The sequence below is a fragment of the Eretmochelys imbricata genome, chromosome 1, assembly GCF_965152235.1.
Source record: "Eretmochelys imbricata isolate rEreImb1 chromosome 1, rEreImb1.hap1, whole genome shotgun sequence".
Lineage (NCBI taxonomy): Eukaryota > Metazoa > Chordata > Testudines > Cheloniidae > Eretmochelys > Eretmochelys imbricata.
Genome location: NC_135572.1, coordinates 307,131,517 through 307,150,387, shown reverse-complemented (window position 1 = coordinate 307,150,387; position 18,871 = coordinate 307,131,517). Strand labels below are relative to the sequence as shown.

The following is an 18,871-nucleotide window of genomic DNA, read 5'->3' as shown; positions in this document are numbered from 1 at the left end:
ACCACGTTTGATGTGATCGGTGGGGGGAGCGGCTCCCCCCAGCCCTTAGGAGCCAGAGGGACCTGCCGGATGCTTCCTGGGAGCTGCCCCAGGTAAGCACTGCCGGAGACAGAGTCGGGGTGCTGCAGGGTCGCTGCGGGGGCTACCCCCACCTTGCAGCTTCTGCCAGGGTCGGGATTGGAGGGCATCATGAGGGCATGAGGGATTGGAGGGCATCATGAGGGCATCAGATGATGAGGGCTCCCTGCTGGTCTGCCCCGACCCTGTATAATTTAGAACCTCTGTTTAGAATGCACAGGGCTGAGCTCTTGCATGACCCCCTCTTACCCGTGTTCCCCCAAAACATTTGGGTGTGAACTAGAAGGCATGTGAGGTGTCCCTTTTGTCCCTTAAGGGGTTAGCGGCCCCAGTGATGGCTTGCGGTTCCCTACTTCCTCTGGAAGTATTCTTTGGACCAAAGGGAAAAATGAGGCAGGGCTGCTTCCCTGTGAAGTGACTCTTGACCATGGACTCGTTTTAATAGCAGTGAGGTCAAGCAAAGGAGATTCCTCAAGCTCCCCCCACAGCCAAATTCCTTTCTCTGCCCCACCTCCTTGGAGGTCAGGCCAGAGTAGGCATCTAACTCCCCCTGCCCAGAGGTGGTTGTCTGCACATACTGGAAAGATAAGGATTCCTCTGGGATACAAGCAGGGGAACACACATCCTCTACTCCCTGTCAGCTGCCACATTTGCATTTTGACTAACAGTCCCTTGCACGTCTGGGGCTAACTGAGAGCATCTTTGCCAGCAGGCTGGCTAACCTAGTGAGGAGGGCTTTAAACTAGGTTCACCGGGGGAAGGAGACCAAAGCCCTAAGGTAAGTGGGAAAGCGGGATACCGGGAGGAAGCACAGGAGGAATGTCTGTGAGGGGAGGGCTCCTGCCTCATACTGGGAATGAGGGGCGATCAACAGGTTATCTCAAGTGCTTATATATGAATGCACAAAGCCTTGGAAACAAGCAGGGAGAACTGGAGGTCCTGGTGATGTCAAGGAACTATGACGTCATTGGAATAACAGAGACTTGGTGGGATAACTCACATGACTGGAGTACTGTCATGGATGGTTATAAACTGTTCAGGAAGGACAGGCAGGGCAGAAAAGGTGGGGGAGTAGCACTGTATGTAAGGGAGCAGTATGACTGCTCAGAGCTCTGGTACGAAACTGTAGAAAAACCTGAGTGTCTCTGGATTAAGTTTAGAAGTGTGTGCAACAAGAGTGATGTAGTGGTGGGAGTCTGCTATAGACCACCGGACCAGGGGGATGAGGTAGATGAGGCTTTCTTCCTGCAGCTCACGGAAGCTACTAGATCACATGCCCTGATTCTCTTGGGTGACTTTAATTTTCCTGATATCTGCTGGGAGAGCAATACAGCAGTGCATAGACAATCCAGGAAGTTTTTGGAAAGCTTAGGGGACAATTTCCTGGCGCAAGTGCTAGAGGAGCCAACTAGGGGGGACGCTTTTCTTGACCTGCTGCTCACAAACCGGGTAGAATTAGTGGGGGAAGCAAAAGTGGATGGGAATCTGGGAGGCAGTGACCATGAGTTCGTTGAGTTCAGGATCCTGACGCAGGAAAGAAAGGTAAGCAGCAGGATACGGACCCTGGACTTCAGGAAAGCAGACTTCGACTCCCTCAGGGAACGGATGGCCAGGATTCCCTGGGGGACTAACATGAAGGGGAAAGGAGTCCAGGAGAGCTGGCTGTATTTCAAGGAATCCCTGTTGAGGTTACAGGGACAAACCATCCCAATGAGTCGAAAGAATAGTAAATATGGCAGGCAACCAGCTTGGCTTAATGGTGAAATCCTAGCGGATCTTAAACATAAAAAAGAAGCTTACAAGAAGTGGAAGGTTGGACATATGACCAGGTAAGAGTATAAAAATATTGCTCGGGCATGTAGGAATGATATCAGGAGGGCCAAATCGCACCTGGAGCTGCAGCTAGCAAGAGATGTCAAGAGTAACAAGAAGGGTTTCTTCAGGTATGTTGGCAACAAGAAGAAAGCCAAGGAAAGTGTGGGCCCCTTACTGAATGAGGGAGGCAACCTAGTGACAGAGGATGTGGAAAAAGCTAATGTACACAATGCTTTTTTTGCCTCTGTCTTCACTAACAAGGTCAGCTCCCAGACTGCTGCGCTGGGCATCACAAAATGGGGAAGAGATGGCCAGCCCTCTGTGGAGATAGAGGTGGTTAGGGACTATTTAGAAAAGCTGGACGTGCACAAGTCCATGGGGCCGGACAAGTTGCATCCGAGAGTGCTGAAGGAATTGGCGGCTGTGATTGCAGAGCCATTGGCCATTATCTTTGAAAACTCGTGGCAAACGGGGGAAGTCCCGGATGACTGGAAAAAGGCTAATGTAGTGCCAATCTTTAAAAAAGGGAAGAAGGAGGATCCTGGGAACTACAGGCCAGTCAGCCTCACCTCAGTCCCTGGAAAAATCATGGAGCAGGTCCTCAAAGAATCAATCCTGAAGCACTTGCATGAGAGGAAAGTGATCAGGAACAGCCAGCATGGATTCACCAAGGGAAGGTCATGCCTGACTAATCTAATCGCCTTTTATGATGAGATTACTGGTTCTGTGGATGAAGGGAAAGCAGTGGATGTATTGTTTCTTGACTTTAGCAAAGCTTTTGACACGGTCTCCCACAGTATTCTTGTCAGCAAGTTAAGGAAGTATGGGCTGGATGAATGCACTATAAGGTGGGTAGAAAGCTGGCTAGATTGTCGGGCTCAACGGATAGTGATCAATGGCTCCATGTCTAGTTGGCAGCCGGTGTCAAGTGGAGTGCCCCAGGGGTCGGTCCTGGGGCTGGTTTTGTTCAATATCTTCATAAATGATCTGGAGGATGGTGTAGATTGCACTCTCAGCAAATTTGCGGATGATACTAAACTGGGAGGAGTGGTAGATACGCTGGAGGGGAGGGATAGGATACAGAAGGACCTAGACAAATTGGAGGATTGGGCCAAAAGAAATCTGATGAGGTTCAATAAGGATAAGTGCAGGGTCCTGCACTTAGGACGGAAGAATCCAATGCACCGCTACAGACTAGGGGCCCAATGGCTAGGCAGCAGTTCTGCGGAAAAGGACCTAGGGGTGACAGTGGACGAGAAGCTGGATATGAGTCAGCAGTGTGCCCTTGTTGCCAAGAAGGCCAATGGCATTTTGGGATGTATAAGTAGGGGCATAGTGAGCAGATCGAGGGACGTGATCGTTCCCCTCTATTCGACATTGGTGAGGCCTCATCTGGAGTACTGTGTCCAGTTTTGGGCCCCACACTACAAGAAGGATGTGGATAAATTGGAGAGAGTCCAGCGAAGGGCAACAAAAATGATTAGGGGTCTGGAACACATGACTTATGAGGAGAGGCTGAGGGAGCTGGGATTGTTTAGTCTGCAGAAGAGAAGAATGAGGGGGGATTTGATAGCTGCTTTCAACTACCTGAAAGGGGGTTCCAAAGAGGATGGCTCTAGACTGTTCTCAATGGTAGCAGATGACAGAACAAGGAGTAATGATCTCAAGTTGCAGTGGGGGAGGTATAGATTGGATATTAGGAAAAACTTTTTCACTTTGAGGGTGGTGAAACACTGGAATGCGTTACCTAGGGAGGTGGTAGAATCTCCTTCCTTAGAGATTTTTAAGGTCAGGCTTGACAAAGCCCTGGCTGGGATGATTTAACTGGGAATTGGTCCTGCTTCGAGCAGGGGGTTGGACTAGATGACCTTCTGGGGTCCCTTCCAACCCTGATATTCTATGATTGTATGATTCCCCTCTTTTACTTTTAAAGTGATATCATTCATTCCCCCAAAGCAAAGAATTGGAATACCTAATAATATACCTACAACCAGTTACTCTTCCTGGGGCTGCTCTCCCTACAGCACAGATTTCTATACAAAGGCTTTTACACCAGGAACTTTAACCCAGATTTCACACCCAGGGAGCGTTTATGGGGTTTAATTATATGGGGCCTAACTCTAGTGTTAGCAGTTCCAGTTTCTCTCCCTATTAACTACCATCTTTCTCTCCCACTGGCAGATGATCTGCACCCAGAAGGGTGAAACATGACTTGTGGGCAGTGGTTTTGGGTGTGAGCGGCTCACATGAACGCTGTGTGCCATCAGTGAAATGACTGTGAGACTTCCTCCCTCTGGTGATTCAGTCACATGGTTAATTCTGTGAGGTTGGGGTGCAGCTAGCCTTTCCAGCACCGCACTGGGGCTTAGTGAGCAGAATGAACAATCCCAGGCAAAGTGACCTTGCTGGCCGCCTACTGAATACCACTTTTCCCCAGATGTCATAGAATCATAGAATATTAGGGCTGGAAGAGACCTCAGAAGATCATCTAGTCCAATCCCCTGCTCAAAGCAGGACCAACACCAACTAGGTCATCCCAGCCAGGGCTTTGTCAAGCTGTGCCTTAAAAATCTTTAAGGATAGAGATTCCACCACCTCCCTAGGTAACCCTTTCCAGTGCTTCACCACCCTCCGAGTGAAAGAGTGTTTCCTAATATCCAACCTAGACCTCCCCCACTGCAACTCAAGACCATTGCTTCTTGTTCTGTCATCTGCCACCACTGAGAACAGCTGAGCTCCATCCTCTTTGGAACCCCCCTTCAGGTAGTTGAAGGCTGCTATCAAATCCCCCCTCACTCTTCTCTTCTGCAGACTAAATAACCCCAGTTCCCTCAGCCTCTCCTCGTAAGTCATGTGCCCCAGCCCCCTAATAATTTTTGTTGCCCTCCGCTGGACTGTCTCCAATTTGTCCACATTCCTTCTGTAGGGGGGGGACCAAAACTGGACACAATACTCCAGGTGTGGCCTCACCAATGTGGAATATAGGGGAATATTCATAGAAGCATAGAATATCAGGGTTGGGAGGGACCTCAGGAGGTCATCCAGTCCAACCCCCTGCTCAAAGCAGGACCAATCCCCAACTAAATCATCCCAGGCAGGGCTTTGTCAAGCCTGACCTTAAAAATATCTAAGGAAGGAGATTCCACCACCTCCCTAGGTAATGCATTCCAGTGTTTCACCACCCTCCTAGTGAAAAAATTTTTCCTAATATCTAACCTAAGCCTCCCCCACTGCAACTTGAGACCATTACTCCTTGTTCTGTCATCTGCTACCACTGAGAACAGTCTAGAGCCATCCTCTTTGGAACCCCCTTTCAGGTAGTTGAAAGCAACTATCAAATCCCTCATTCTTCTCTTCAGCAGACTAAACAACCCCAGTTCCCTCAGCCTCTCCTCATAAGTCATGTGTTCCAGTCCCCTAATCATTTTTGTTGCCCTCCACTGGATTCTTTCCAATTTTTCCTCATCCTTCTTGTAGTGTGGGGCCCAAAACTGGACACAGTACTCCAGATGAGGCCTCACCACTGTTGAATAAAGGGGAAACGATCACATCCCTCGATCTGCTGGCAATGCCCCTATATATACATCCCAAAATGCCATTGGCCTTCTTGGCAACAAGGGCACACTGTTGACTCCTATCCAGATTCTCATCCACTGTAACCCCTAGGTCCTTTCCTGCCAAACTGCTGCCGAGCCATTCTGTCCCTAGTCTGTAGCAGTGCATGGGATTATTCCGTCTTAAGTGCAGGACTCTGCACTTGTCCTTGTTGAACCTCATCAGATTTCTTTTGGCCCAATCCTCTAATTTGTCTAGGGCCCTCTGTATTCTATCCCTACCCTCCAGCATATCTACCTCTCCTCCCAGTTTAGTGTCATCTGCAAACTTGCTGAGGGTGCAATGCACACCATCCTCCAGATCATTTATGAAGATATTGAACAAAAAAGATATGTCCCAGGGCTTCTCCAAGGTGACTTCACTCCCCTCAGGGTGGGTCTCCGCATGGGCCTAATCCTTGTTCTCTGATCACCTTCTATCAAACCCAGGCAGACTATCCACATGAGGGTCTGCCAATTTCCCTGCTACAGTTACATCTCTACGATCTTTGTCCATTAACCACAATTTTAGGTTTCAGGGGCAAAAATTTATAGAATTGTTCTAAACATGTTAATGTATAAGCCTCATTGATCACAGCACCCCCACAACCAGGTCCCCATTTTCTTATGTCTGGGATTCCCAAACTGTGGGGTGTGGCCCAACAAAGTCCCAGGTGGCCTGCCAGGGGCAGAGTTGAGGGTGATGGGGGGGCATTGCACCCCCAAACTGTATATGTTGACAGGGTAGTGCTGTCTCCCACCCAGGGCCAGAGGAGCCCAAAGCCCCTGGCAGGTGGAAGAGGGTGAAGCGGAGCTGTCAGGTGGTGAGCAAGAAGGAGCTGGTGCCAAAAGGTGGTGGCTCCCAAGGTGAACAGAGGAAGCTAGGGGGTTCGAGCCTATTCCCATTCCAAGCCTCCGCACACTACAATTCACAGCTGGCGGGCCCCCTGGAGTATCAGCCCCACACCCACAGAGATTGGGGGTTTGGTGGGGAGTGATTGGGACAATCAAGGTAACACACAGATCCAGCCTGAGCACCTGCTTCTGCCCAGCATTGGTGGTCCCCCAACCCTTCCCTCGGTCCCAGACAAGGGGTGCCTGTGAGGCACACCAAGGTGCTAGGTTAGTGAATGGGGCAGGGCTGCAAGGTGACCAGCTCAGTGAATGGGGCAGGGCTGCAAGGTGACCAGCTCAAGGCACGGAGCAGGCTACTGAAGTGGAGGGTGTCTGCAGGAACTGGCCCCTTCACCCTCTTGCTGGCTCTGGTCCCCACTGAAGTGATAGGTCCTAGGGAGAGTGCACAGCCTTTCTCCCTGATGGACATGTGTTAATAGTGGGCAGCTGCACAGGAAGGCCTTGTAAGCCCTCTTAGATGTCCTCACTTGAGTTGAAGCCACAGTATAGGTTTTATCCCCTTTTTTCAGAACTCCCTACAACCTTCTCCTATGTACTTCAGGGGTCAGTTGTAAACAAGCGTTGCTGAAAAAGTTTAATCACCCTTAATCTTTATAATCTTCTTTGTCTATAAAGGTGAAAATGTCCCAGACAGTAGTAGAGCTAGGTACCATACCATGTCCTCCTGCCTCCCCTTGTTCAATTCACTCCCCAATTCAAAAGCATTTAGAAATACATCCATCATTCCCGTCCCTGAAGCAAGGAAATAATTTGGATTCTCTGCTACCCTGTGGGACAAGTACATTGCATCTGGCTTCACCTGCCAGATTAGGGTTTTACTGGCAGTCTCTCTCCAGTGGGAGTTGCAGATGTGCCTCATCTCTCAGGATCAGACCCAGAATACATACACGCACAAGCAGGGCAAGGCTCAGAGCCTCTGCCACTGTAGATCAGCATGATTGCATTGACAGCTGTTTTGCACAAGCCAAGGATCTTCATATAAAGATCTCCAGCACCCACACGTACACACACACACGAGACTACTTATGTGCAAATGGGTCAGAAAAACTCTTAAGCATACAAGAGAGAAATGAGGAGCAGCAGCACTTCCAAAATACATTTCCCTAACCGCAGAACATCTCAGCCTGGTAATCCACCAACAGCTGGAGACTATAGAGCTAAGAAATAGCCTCTTTTCAATGTATGTGCCCTTCCACACTGCATGATTTTACTGGAAATCCATGCACCATTGCAGTTGGTGGAAGCAACAGTAGCTGCCCCTGAGCTTCCAGAGGAGAAAAGTACAGCACAGACTGCAGGGTACAGAGCCAGTGGAAACAGATTGCCCAAGGAACTGCATTTCTAGCAGGAAAGGAGCTATAGGAATGTTGTGATAGGGCCAGGAGACATCTTCATTTTTCCCTTCCCTTCCCAAGCAGTGGGATGGGAACAATCTATATAATGTGGGTGCTGAAAGCCATTGAACCAAACTGTAAACCACTTCAACGCTGTGCATGTAGGAGCACGTAAGGTATATAAAAGGATGGAACCTGAATTCCCTGCAAACTCTTTAAACGGAGTGGTTCCTAGTCATGATCCTTTTACTCTAGCGAGAGTACCACGCATATACAAGGGAAGCGTACCAAGGGAACTCTGAAGTGAAAATATCACGGATTTCCCCAACCACTATCCCATAATTTTTTTCTAGGAGAGGAGTATGTCACCCAATTAAACACACCCATACCATATAAAGCATTTCAATCTGACTTTCAGCAAGCACTTTCTTTAAAAAAAAAATGCATGCATGAAACTAATATGTTCCCATAGACAATGTAATACCATCCTAAATGTTTACAGTACCTTCATCTCTGTTAGCTATTGTTTTAAAAGTAAAAACTGAAATGAAATTTGAATTTGTGAATAAAGTACTAGCTTTTCACATGAGCTCAAAATGGCAGAGCTTTAAATTTTAAGTGTTCACTTTAAAAAAAAATACAAAAATGTAGTTTTCACACTCACATAACACAAATGAATAGATAGATTTTCCATAAGAGACAGAAACCAAGCATAAAAGCTTCAGCCCAAAATGAGAACTGGAGAAACTTCTGAGTAACTAAAGTCAGGGGTTTGTAAGGTTATATCAGGACTTCAGTTACAGAGCATGCCACAAAGCAGATGCTATAATTAAATAGGAAAAGAACGTGCAAGAGCTCTGAATAAGCGATCAGCATGTTTCACAAGCTTCTATTCTGAAAGGCATTGACCTAACAGCAGCCTGGTTGAGGAAGGAGTATGTGCAGGCCTGCCTTAATTGGTTCAGTAAAAAGTCTGAACAATTTACACATGTAAGTCAAATGTAAAGTCCCAGTGGCCACTTCAATACAAATCAGTCCCCCCTTTCCAATATTCTACCAGTGCTTCCCCAATCCATTAGTTCTCTTCCCTATCAATTCTCTTCCATTCCCAATCATCTATGCCCACTCCACCTGTCTGTTAATCCTCTTTTGGGGTTTTTCTTCCCCAAGATCCCAAGTAGGTGAAAGACGTTGTTTTGAGAAGTCCTGTAATTATGGGATGTTTGAAGACTTAGACATGCTTCTTAGGACAAGCAGATATGATTTAGTGAATGTGGAATTGAGTAAGCTAAACTAGGCTGTTTTTTTAAAGTGGTATCTACTTGGTGTTAGCAACATGTTTTGGTTGATTGTTTCACAAATTGATTTTTGAGAGCTGAGAAAAGTGGACATACTCTAGTTGACCTCAGCAGTTTAGAGCGTCCTCAGAAACTGGAGTCTTAAACCTGGGAGGGAAAGGACCTCTGACCTTCAGCTAAAGGAATCCTGGGAAACAGTACTATAGTTGCTTGCAGTTGGCTACTAAACACTTAAAACAACAACAAAAACCCACCCTAAGAAGGGTAATGAGCTGCCTGTTTCAAGTGTACCACATGCAATTAATCAGGATAGTTTTGGCTTGTTTTATTCTGAGGTAGGTGGAGAATTTTGGGTAAAGGCCTCTCCTTAGCGAGAGGGCTGGGTCAACAGCCAAAAGGAAGAGCTCAGGCCCTGCTAGAGAGAGAAGGAATTTAATGGAAGCCTGGTTCTGGTAGGGAACTTCAAGCCCATGAAAATCAACAGAACCAGAACTTCTTAGAGTGTGGTTTAAACATTATTAGTCTTTCCACTAAAAAAAACAAAACAAACAAACAAAAAACAAAAAAAAAACAAAACCACACATCATCTCCCACACCTTCCCATCTCCCTTACTAAGATGCCTCTTACCTGGATGAGTTTTAGCAGTCTACACCAGTAATGAGCATTCAGCAATATACAACCTGAATATATTATGCTGGCATGCTCTTTTTATGCCAACATTTAATGTGTACAATTTTTCTCCAAGGGAAAAAGAGGCTTTTCCCAAACAGTACTAAGATGTTTGTAATCTTGATGCCGTGGGACAAAATAGTTTACAAGAGTGCATTCAAGTTGTAAATAGTTGTTTACTTACATACCCATGTTGTATGAACGACAGTTGCTATTTTTGCTTAAATGTATCCATAGGATTAATATCCATATAGAGTATGTTATGGAAAAGTGCAGAAATTTACATTAAAGTACACAACAGAATTAAAATCTACTTGCACAAAAAATAAAAGCACATTTCTCTCCACCATAAGAATATTGCACATTCTGATAAGGTTTCACAAATTACTGGCTTTTTATAAAGACAGAATATGAGGTATTAGTCAATTTATAAATAAAGTAGACAAAGAATGAAAGAGAAAGCACTTAACATAACACAAAAATCCTTTCTAGGCTTCTAGGTGAGTGAAATTTAACAAAAGACAATATTGACAGTCATGGGAAGGTTAGCACGATGAGTGAGGATGTAGCGGAGGAATATTAAATGAGAGCTGAAGGGCAAAGTCTCTTCCTTATAATAAAATTAGTCTAGGGCTTTTTAAAAAGATGAAGCTTATTTAGGATACAGCAACTTACAGAACCCTACACTCAATTTGCTCACTCAATCAACGTGAAAGGTAAGTTTTCACATAAAGTAAGTGAAATGTAATTCTAAACATTAGTTTAAAGTTACAACTGGCAATTCTCAATTGTGGGTGGCAGCCATTTTACTGAAAAGATGCAGTTTGATACAGTGACTACATGGAAGTCCAGTCAGTCCTATATTAATACTCGAAGAAAATCTTCAAGGACTGATGTAGAGATCTATTAGGGTGACATTTGGATATGGAGGGTTTTTCTTCCAGTTTATAGTGGCTTATGGACTTCATTGCTGGCTGTATAGCAAATGACAACTTTAGTATGCCGCCACCACCACTACGGCAGACTCAATTGCCAAATGTAACTAAACAAATACCACAAGAAGTTTGACTTTCAATTTTGCTGTTTATTCACTTGGAGAAGAGAGTTTACCTTTCAAGTTGTGAAGCTGGGACAATAATTCTTTTATATGAAGAAATCTGTGATGGAGTTTGCAGATCTATTTACTACAAAAATGTACTTGTTTAACCTACAAGTCACATCAGGCATAGGGATCTAATTTTACTTAGTTTAAGTTCACTATAACATCATGAGGAGAATTTAAAAAGCAATAATTTGAGGATAAAATAAACTTTCACTACCCCATTTTCCAGGGGACATAACTAAATAGTAAGTATGTACTACAATAATACAGGTTCTCATATTTAGTTTTTAGATAGATAATGTCCTGGATCCTACAAAGACTTACACATGTACACAACTTTACACACACAAGTAGTCCCGCTGGAGTCAGACAACTCACATATGCACAGCTATGTTCATGCTAAAGTCTTTACAGGCTTGTGGCCAATGAAAGGACATTTGGAGATACAAACAAACTTCTAAACTCCAGGCAATGGTTCCTTACACTGTTTTAAAGATGTTCTATATTCACATTTCTAGAACTGATCATGCAAGTTAAAATGCAGATGAATTGAATTTTCACTGCTGTATTGTGTGAATTATACATAGTTCCCACAACGTAGTCTACAGCAGCTGAATACTGCAAGTTAAGTCTATAAGGATTTTTTTTTAAAAGAAAAAAGAGGAAGTTGTAAGTTTAACACTTCACAATAATTAGTTTAACTCATGTGGCTATACATGCATCAGTAAGTCAAACATCCTACCAGGGGTGTAGACAAAAGTCATATTAAGGTAAGAATATTTAATTAAAAAATAAAACAAAAACAAAAAAAAGCCACCCACACCCTCCTATGTTAAAAAATTGAAATATATTTCAATTTGGTAAACATTTCTTATTTTATATGGGATTTATTTCCCCCATACACAGCCTTTTCTAGACAGATGAGGCACTCATCTCCCACTTTGCTGCATGTTTTAGCTGCAAGAATTAGTTTAATTAGAATTTCTTTACCGCAATTATGTTACATACTTTAATAGTTTATCAGACAGTTCAGAGAAGAGTTTTTGTTCCATATTAGCACTAAACAAGAAAATCATCAAGGTGAGGAAACGGGAAGAGAAATATGGAAGAAAAAGGAAATATTATTGTCCAGAACAGTCTGTATATGTAGTAACCATGTTTCCTCGGCGCTGAGTGACAGTCCTACAATGCTTGCTAGATCCATGGAATCTGCTATCAGTTTGTACTGTGTGCTGGTGTGCATTCTCAAAGCCACTGAAAGAAAACATTTTTTCCATATCTTCAAACACATCATCAAACAGTCCACCTCCAAAGGAGAAATCTTGGAAAGAACGTCTTTGCCTGCTGTGAGCCTCCCGATGACCCCGGAAGTGATTTTCAAAATGCTTCTTTGACCGTGAGTTTTGGTTTTGACCAAACAAGTCAAAATCTTTGAACAAGTCATCAAAGTTGAAATTAAATGACTGTTGGAATGGGCTTCCATTATTTCCTTGTCCTCCACCATGGCCAAATTGGTCATATTCTTTTCGTTTATTCTCATCCGATAACGTTTCATATGCTGTAGAAGTATTGAAATGAGAAATTAGGACAGAATTTCACATATAGTCAGATTTAAATCTTCCTGTCAAAATCATTTGCCTTTCTTTTTTTAAGCAGCAAGCACATCAGTGATGACAAGCACAGGTGAAAGTGATACTTTCAATATACACATAATGAAGTTAAGCCACAATTTCGCTAAACATTCATGTAATTCTAAAATAACCACGCAAGTGTTCTCATGCAGTAAGTCAAGACAAAATGTATCCTGTAATTTTATCCTTAAAGACTATATTCTATTTAAATAAATTAGTATTTTAACCACCAGGCACTAAAGAACAGCAGTTAAATATTTTCTTTCAAATGGCAGTGAAACGGGGGGAGGGAGGGAAGGAGATGTAAAAAGACTTGGCAAGCCAAGCTTTCCCCTCCCTTTAAACTGTTCAACGCATTCCTATCACAGGAACTCTGTCATCCTGTGATGGGTTTCAGATAAAAACGTTCCATTTGATAATTATTAAAGCAGTAGGAACAAGCTATGTTGCAGAGGTACTGCAGCACACATCTCTAAACCAAACTGTGCTTAATGAAGAACAGTAGGGAAACAAGGTTGGTTTACAAACAAAAGAGTGGTGCTCCACATGAACAAGTTAATGATACATGCAATACACAAATCTAGGTTTATTAGACTAGAAAATGAAGTTTCTACCTGATCTTTGGCCCAGGACCATAGCTTGTAAAAATTTATGGGTCTGTCAGCACTTCTACTTCACAAGAGAACAATGGACTTCAACATGTGTGCCTTGCCCAGTTAGGACAATTTCAACTATATTTCTGTTCCTCTATTTGTTAATTTTTTTTAAAGGGCTTTCAAATACTCTACACAAAGAAAGTTCTAACTCTGCTGTTAGAGAGAAGTGTGACTTGGGCCATTACAATGCACTCTTTTGTCATGACAATGTTCAATAAAGAATCAATAGCAGCACCTACAGAACATGAAAAGAGGAACTACTGATAGCTTCACAGACACAGCTGAGAAGAGTGGAGTTGCAATTACATTTTATGGTATTATAAGGTTACATTTATGACACTGGAAAGGGGGTTTTAAGTATCAGTTATTATTTTGCTCCTTGCCACTCATTTCAATTTTAATACAATTAGCCACTAGTAAATGCATCATGAAAGATCCACTTGAAGACTAAATGTTAAAGTGTTTGTTTCTATCTGAAGTTATTACAGACAGCCATCACTGAAATCATGTCACAATTCAACTGAGGGGGGTAAATCAAGATAGTAATCAGACATAATATTTTAAGACTAGACACTTCTAGCTACCAACAGCAGAAATAACATTTCTAGTTCTGGTAGACAAAGATACTGTCACAGGTGCCTTTGACCAGAAGCACTTTTGTGGCCCTATTCTAGAACTGACTAGATATAGCAGGCTGTGTGTCATAAACTGGTGTAATTTTTAACCCAACAGAAAAGTTAAAAGAGTACAGACAGACATTTCAAGCCCACAGACTTAAACAATCCATAGCCCTCTTTAATACTACCACATAATTTATATTACCTTCTGCAATTTCTCTGAATTTTGCTTCTGCACTAGGACTCTTATTTTTGTCTGGGTGGTACTTCATGGCCAGTTTGTGAAATGCCTTCTTGATCTGGCGGTCAGATGCATTTTTTGGAACTCCTAAAATGTCATAGTAACTTTCTCTAGCCAATATTAATTCGGTTATCATTAAAATGCAGACAGCAAATGTGAAGACAGACTGTGTGGTAGCCATTTCTGAAGTGCCTAGAAAAGATAGAAAAAGACTTGAATACAAATGGTCACGATTTTTTTCTCTGAAGTAGGGCAGTAACTTAAGACAATTCAATTGCATCTTTGCTAACTAAAACAGGCAAGTCTATAATGTTTAAAAGTAGGAACCATGCAACAATTAGAGATGGAACCATGTTTAATTTCACTTTTGCTCGAGAAGCTCCCTTTTGCAGAATTTTCAGTACACAGTATGATGGGTTTAGGGATTTGAATTATCTCCACACCACGCTGTCACCTGCAACAGAAATGCCCATAGTTTCTTCTTTTGTTCATATTTACACTTGCCTCATCTCCCCCCACCCCAGCACCCGCAGTCCTGGTCCAAACATTTGGTATTCACTAACTAGCCATTTTCATTGCAAGGCCCAGTATTTGCTTTCTGTATTTTGTCCAACAGCTACATATACCATTTTTAGAAATACTTGTCTGTCACCAGATAGCAAGCAGCAGCATTTGAAAGAAAGTGAAAAGAGCTGTGAACATGGAGCTACCCAAAGAGGTTGAGAAGGAACTGGCAAGAACCATTGCCTCTATTGAGCAGAAGGCCCAAGCAAGACATTCTCGTCACACACACTGGGCTGCTACAGGGCCTAGTGCTGATCTTCAAGAAAGAGAAAAGTCTGAATCCCAACCCCCACTCCTAATTTCAAAGGGCCAGTTAAATGGCCTAAGAGATTACTGTGGTGGAGCAAGAGACCACTGGCCACAGAGTCCCATTACAAAGTGCAAATTTGTCCTTTCTCGGTGAAGAAAAACATGGGATGGGCTTGCAGTTAAATGCAGTTTTGATAACTAAAAAGTCTACAATATTCTTGATATAGAGGACTTATAATCAGTATCATTGGGAGTTAGATGTGTAAGCCCCCCATATACCAATAAGAAAAGGAGTACTTGTGGCACCTTAGAGACTAACCAATTTATTTAAGCATAAGCTTTCGTGAGCTACTGTGTACAGTATAAAAACATCTTCACTGTATTTTCCACTTTATGCATCCGATGAAGTGAGCTGTAGCTCACGAAAGCTTATGCTCAAATAAATTGGTTCGTCTATAAGGTGCCACAAGTACTCCTTTTCTTTTTGCGAATACAGACTAACACGGTTGTTACTCTGAAACCTGCCATATACCAATAGTTAACTGAGCACTTGAAATTCACTCTGGGTTGAAGCGTTCTGTAAGATCCAAAACAGTTTTAGAACATAAGATCAAAGTGCACTGGGGAACTTTCAGCATGTGGCATTTGTGAAGATTAAAATAGTTGATCAATTTATCAGATAGTCGAGAATTGTACAATCTATCAGAGATACAGATAAAAAGTTTGGAGTTAAAAAACAAGCTAGTGCCAGGTTAAGGAAATGATGACCAGTAAATCTGTACACAATACACATCGTCAGTCATTTAAAAAAGAAAAGCTTAATGTTAAACAGATAGTACCAATTACAAAACAGGCACATGCTATATTCAATTAGTCAGCATACTAGGAATCCTTTCGAGAAGAAGCCTAACTATCTAGAACTTGATTGTCCCTTGGAATAAGGAGAAGCTTCCAAGATATGTAGTGAGGACATAGAGTGCCCGAAGATAGAGTTGGACTTCATCCAGCCAGCAGAATGCCAGGGGATTGCACTAAGCATACTCAGAAAAATAATATATCATCTCAGTGCAGGATTAGGTGAGGGAGTGGACACACTATTTCCCTGGGCATCACTGACTGTAACTCAGCCAGGGAAAATGTTGAATCGGAGTATGGGTCCAATACATTTCTTGCCTTGATGACAGCTCCATTCTACTTCCCCTGAATAAGTCAGAATGCTGTCTGTATGGCTTTGATGGCCGTGATTGTTTTTGGAGAATACGGGCCCATAAAACATTTGCTATACACAAATTTTGTTTTGTGGATTTCCTTGATTATAAAAGATTTTAAGAAGAGCATATATCCATAAAAAGAAATTCATGGCTAAAGATCAAACCCAATATTTAGCTGTAACAAGACAGGACTTGATTTGTAGGCCCATTTGTATTTAAATAAATAGAGGGTTTCCTTTTGGTTCTGAACTTAAAATCAGACCTATACAGTTTATATCTTTATATCAGTTTATATGAAATAGTTTATATCTTTTCAGTGACTACTAATACTGAAAGTATATTCAATACTATTTGTATGCTCTGACATCCTACCACCCAATCCTTTGGAGACTAGATATATATATCTCTAATGCCCTCCTAAACATTTGCTTGGCTGGTAGTATGTCAAGTGTCAGTGTTCTAAGGGCTAGTCTCAAAATGGAACTGTATTTTGATCAGTGTATTTAGCTACGAAGTGTACAATTCATTCTGGCACCTCTCTTGCTCAATACTAAATATATTAGTACAAGTACAGCAAGATTTCTAGACCCTCTTCTTTTTTACATCTAGTCTCTTCCCTTGTTCATTAATCTCAAACTTTACCACTTTGACACTGAATACTATGAATCTGTACATGTTTTCCCACACTTTTAGTGTTTCCTGCCTGTTCACCCTTCACAGGTATGGGATGGACCTGTGGATTTTCATCTCAATTCCATAAAATCAGGAACGCTTTTCTTGAGCATGACAAACATCCACCTCAGTTAACTCCAATTGGTCACTACAGTTCATAACCTTGATTTCATCTTGAACCCCAAACTCCATACCCTGTCTATACATATCTGCCTATGACCACTGGCACTACATTGCTCAGGTAAACCCTTTTATTCCACTTATGCTGAAACATTTGCCCAATCATTTAACACCTTGATCACTAAAATGCCTTCTTCCTCAGACTTCCAAAAATCAGCTTTCCCAAAACCAGCAAGTGTACAACACTGCTGCACTTCTCCCATAAGTAGCCAGAAATCAGAAGTGCATCTGGCCTCTCTCTAAACACCTCCATGGGCTTCCTCTTCATTCTAGTATCCTTTTCAAAACTGACCTCCTTATTTATAAGATTGCCCCATTCTCTCATAGATAGACTCTATGCACCCCTGCTCATTCTAACATCTGACTTTATCCACTCCCACTAGTGAAGGGCAGTTTGGCCAGAAATGACTCCTGCACCTCCCAAAAACTGCTACAAACTACCCCGCCGCCCCCCATTCCTGCCTTCAAATCTTTTCACTCCACCTAAGCTTCTCAACGTCTATGACTTGTATACTGGCATTATTACCACATGCACACATTCCAATTATTTTAAACTACTCTTTCCTGCAAAACAGTTTTATACTACATATTGTCTATTGTCTTGTATAGAAGTTGTAAAGCATTTTAATTTTTATATGAAAAATAACACTGAAGTTGTGCCATATTTTAAAAGAAACCCCAGTTCAGATTAAACTGGTTGTTCTTCAGAATGTTTTAGACAAAGTTCCCGAAAACACTATTTCTAACAATATAAACCTTATGCAATGTTCAGCTTGTTTCAACATCCCCATGGTATTCAGACTTAAGAGCAATGTTGAAAATGGCTAATGTTTAAAAGTACTTTAATTGACAAAAGGCTATCACAAAACACTAGCAAGGCCTGTATATTAGATTAGCTCTAACTATTAATAGCTGACAGTGTATTTTCTTTACTACAATATGAATTTACTAACCTGGCATTATGTAAAATAGATGCATTTTTTTTGGCAGCATAAAAAGCTTTATTTAAATCCAATTTAGTATCAGTACCTTTATTATAGCAATTATTTAAAAAAAAACCCACTTGTCACCATTTATTCTGCATACCTTTCTTTTATTTCAGTTCGGAATCTGAAAGACAGATAAGTTTCACTTTCCCTCCCTCATGTGCTAGTTATCAAAATGCTGTCATATCTGAATGAAAACGTTACATGGGAGCGTTCAGAGCTTTAAACTGTTTTAAGTATTTCTGGGTTTTTAAGTGTGTTAGAAAAAAATATGTTCAAGTTAATTAAAAAAATCCTTATTAGGCTTTAGCTATCAGACACAATTCCTTAAAAACAGTCTTGTGATTTTGAAAGAGAATCAGTGAGAGAACCTGACCCCAATGCTAGGGGGAACCTGTGAAGACCACTGCAGTTTGTATGGGGTCATTTAGTTGCTGACCCCCCCAAACCTCACCCATAACGTCCATGCAAATAAAATTATGGGGTTTACTATTATTCTGGAGAATTCATCATGGAGACAAGTGACTGAAGTCTGGGAGGGGAGGCTATTGCCTCTTCCCCCTCCCCCCAGCCCACCTTTCTCACAGCCCTCCTAGCCAAGTTAAACCTCATTACACTGACTGGACGCGACCCTGTTTAAAAAAAAAAGTTTTAAATAAACCCAGTGTCCAAATGCCAAGGCAGCAGCGCAGCACCACACAAGCACAGATGCCCCCACACCGAGGGGAGCTCAGCACTTCACACACCCTCCTCCCGGGGGAGAGGAGAGAAGAGAATAAAAAGCAGGGCCCGAGAACCTGAGAAACATCAGAGTGACCTGAAACAAAAACATCCCACCCCAAAGAGCAGAGAAATCCCGACACCTCCCCCCCGGCCTCCCTCCACCAGCCCCAACGCAAAAGCTGGGGCGCTGTCGCCGCCTCACGACTGCGCTCACCTCCCGCCCCGCGCGCGCGCTCCGCTCCTCCTGCTCTGAGCGGACGAACACGGCGGCCGCAACCGTAGATCGAATCCTACACGAAGCGCTACACTATTGGCTGCCCTATCTCACGTGACACC

At 42.8% G+C, this 18,871-nt stretch overlaps 1 protein-coding gene across 1 annotated transcript; it reads right to left on the bottom strand.

Annotated features, from left to right (window-relative positions):
- Positions 1 to 9,859: 9,859 nt before the first annotated feature.
- On the bottom strand, positions 9,860 to 18,801 carry DNAJB9 (DnaJ heat shock protein family (Hsp40) member B9). Its single transcript, XM_077834093.1, has 3 exons — positions 18,750 to 18,801; positions 13,915 to 14,142; positions 9,860 to 12,363 (listed from the first exon to the last, which is right to left on the bottom strand). Exons 2-3 carry the CDS (start codon positions 14,129 to 14,131, stop codon positions 11,927 to 11,929), a joined length of 654 nt encoding a protein of 217 aa, XP_077690219.1. The 5' UTR covers positions 14,132 to 14,142; positions 18,750 to 18,801; the 3' UTR covers positions 9,860 to 11,926.
- Between the last annotated feature and the right edge of the window lie 70 nt (positions 18,802 to 18,871).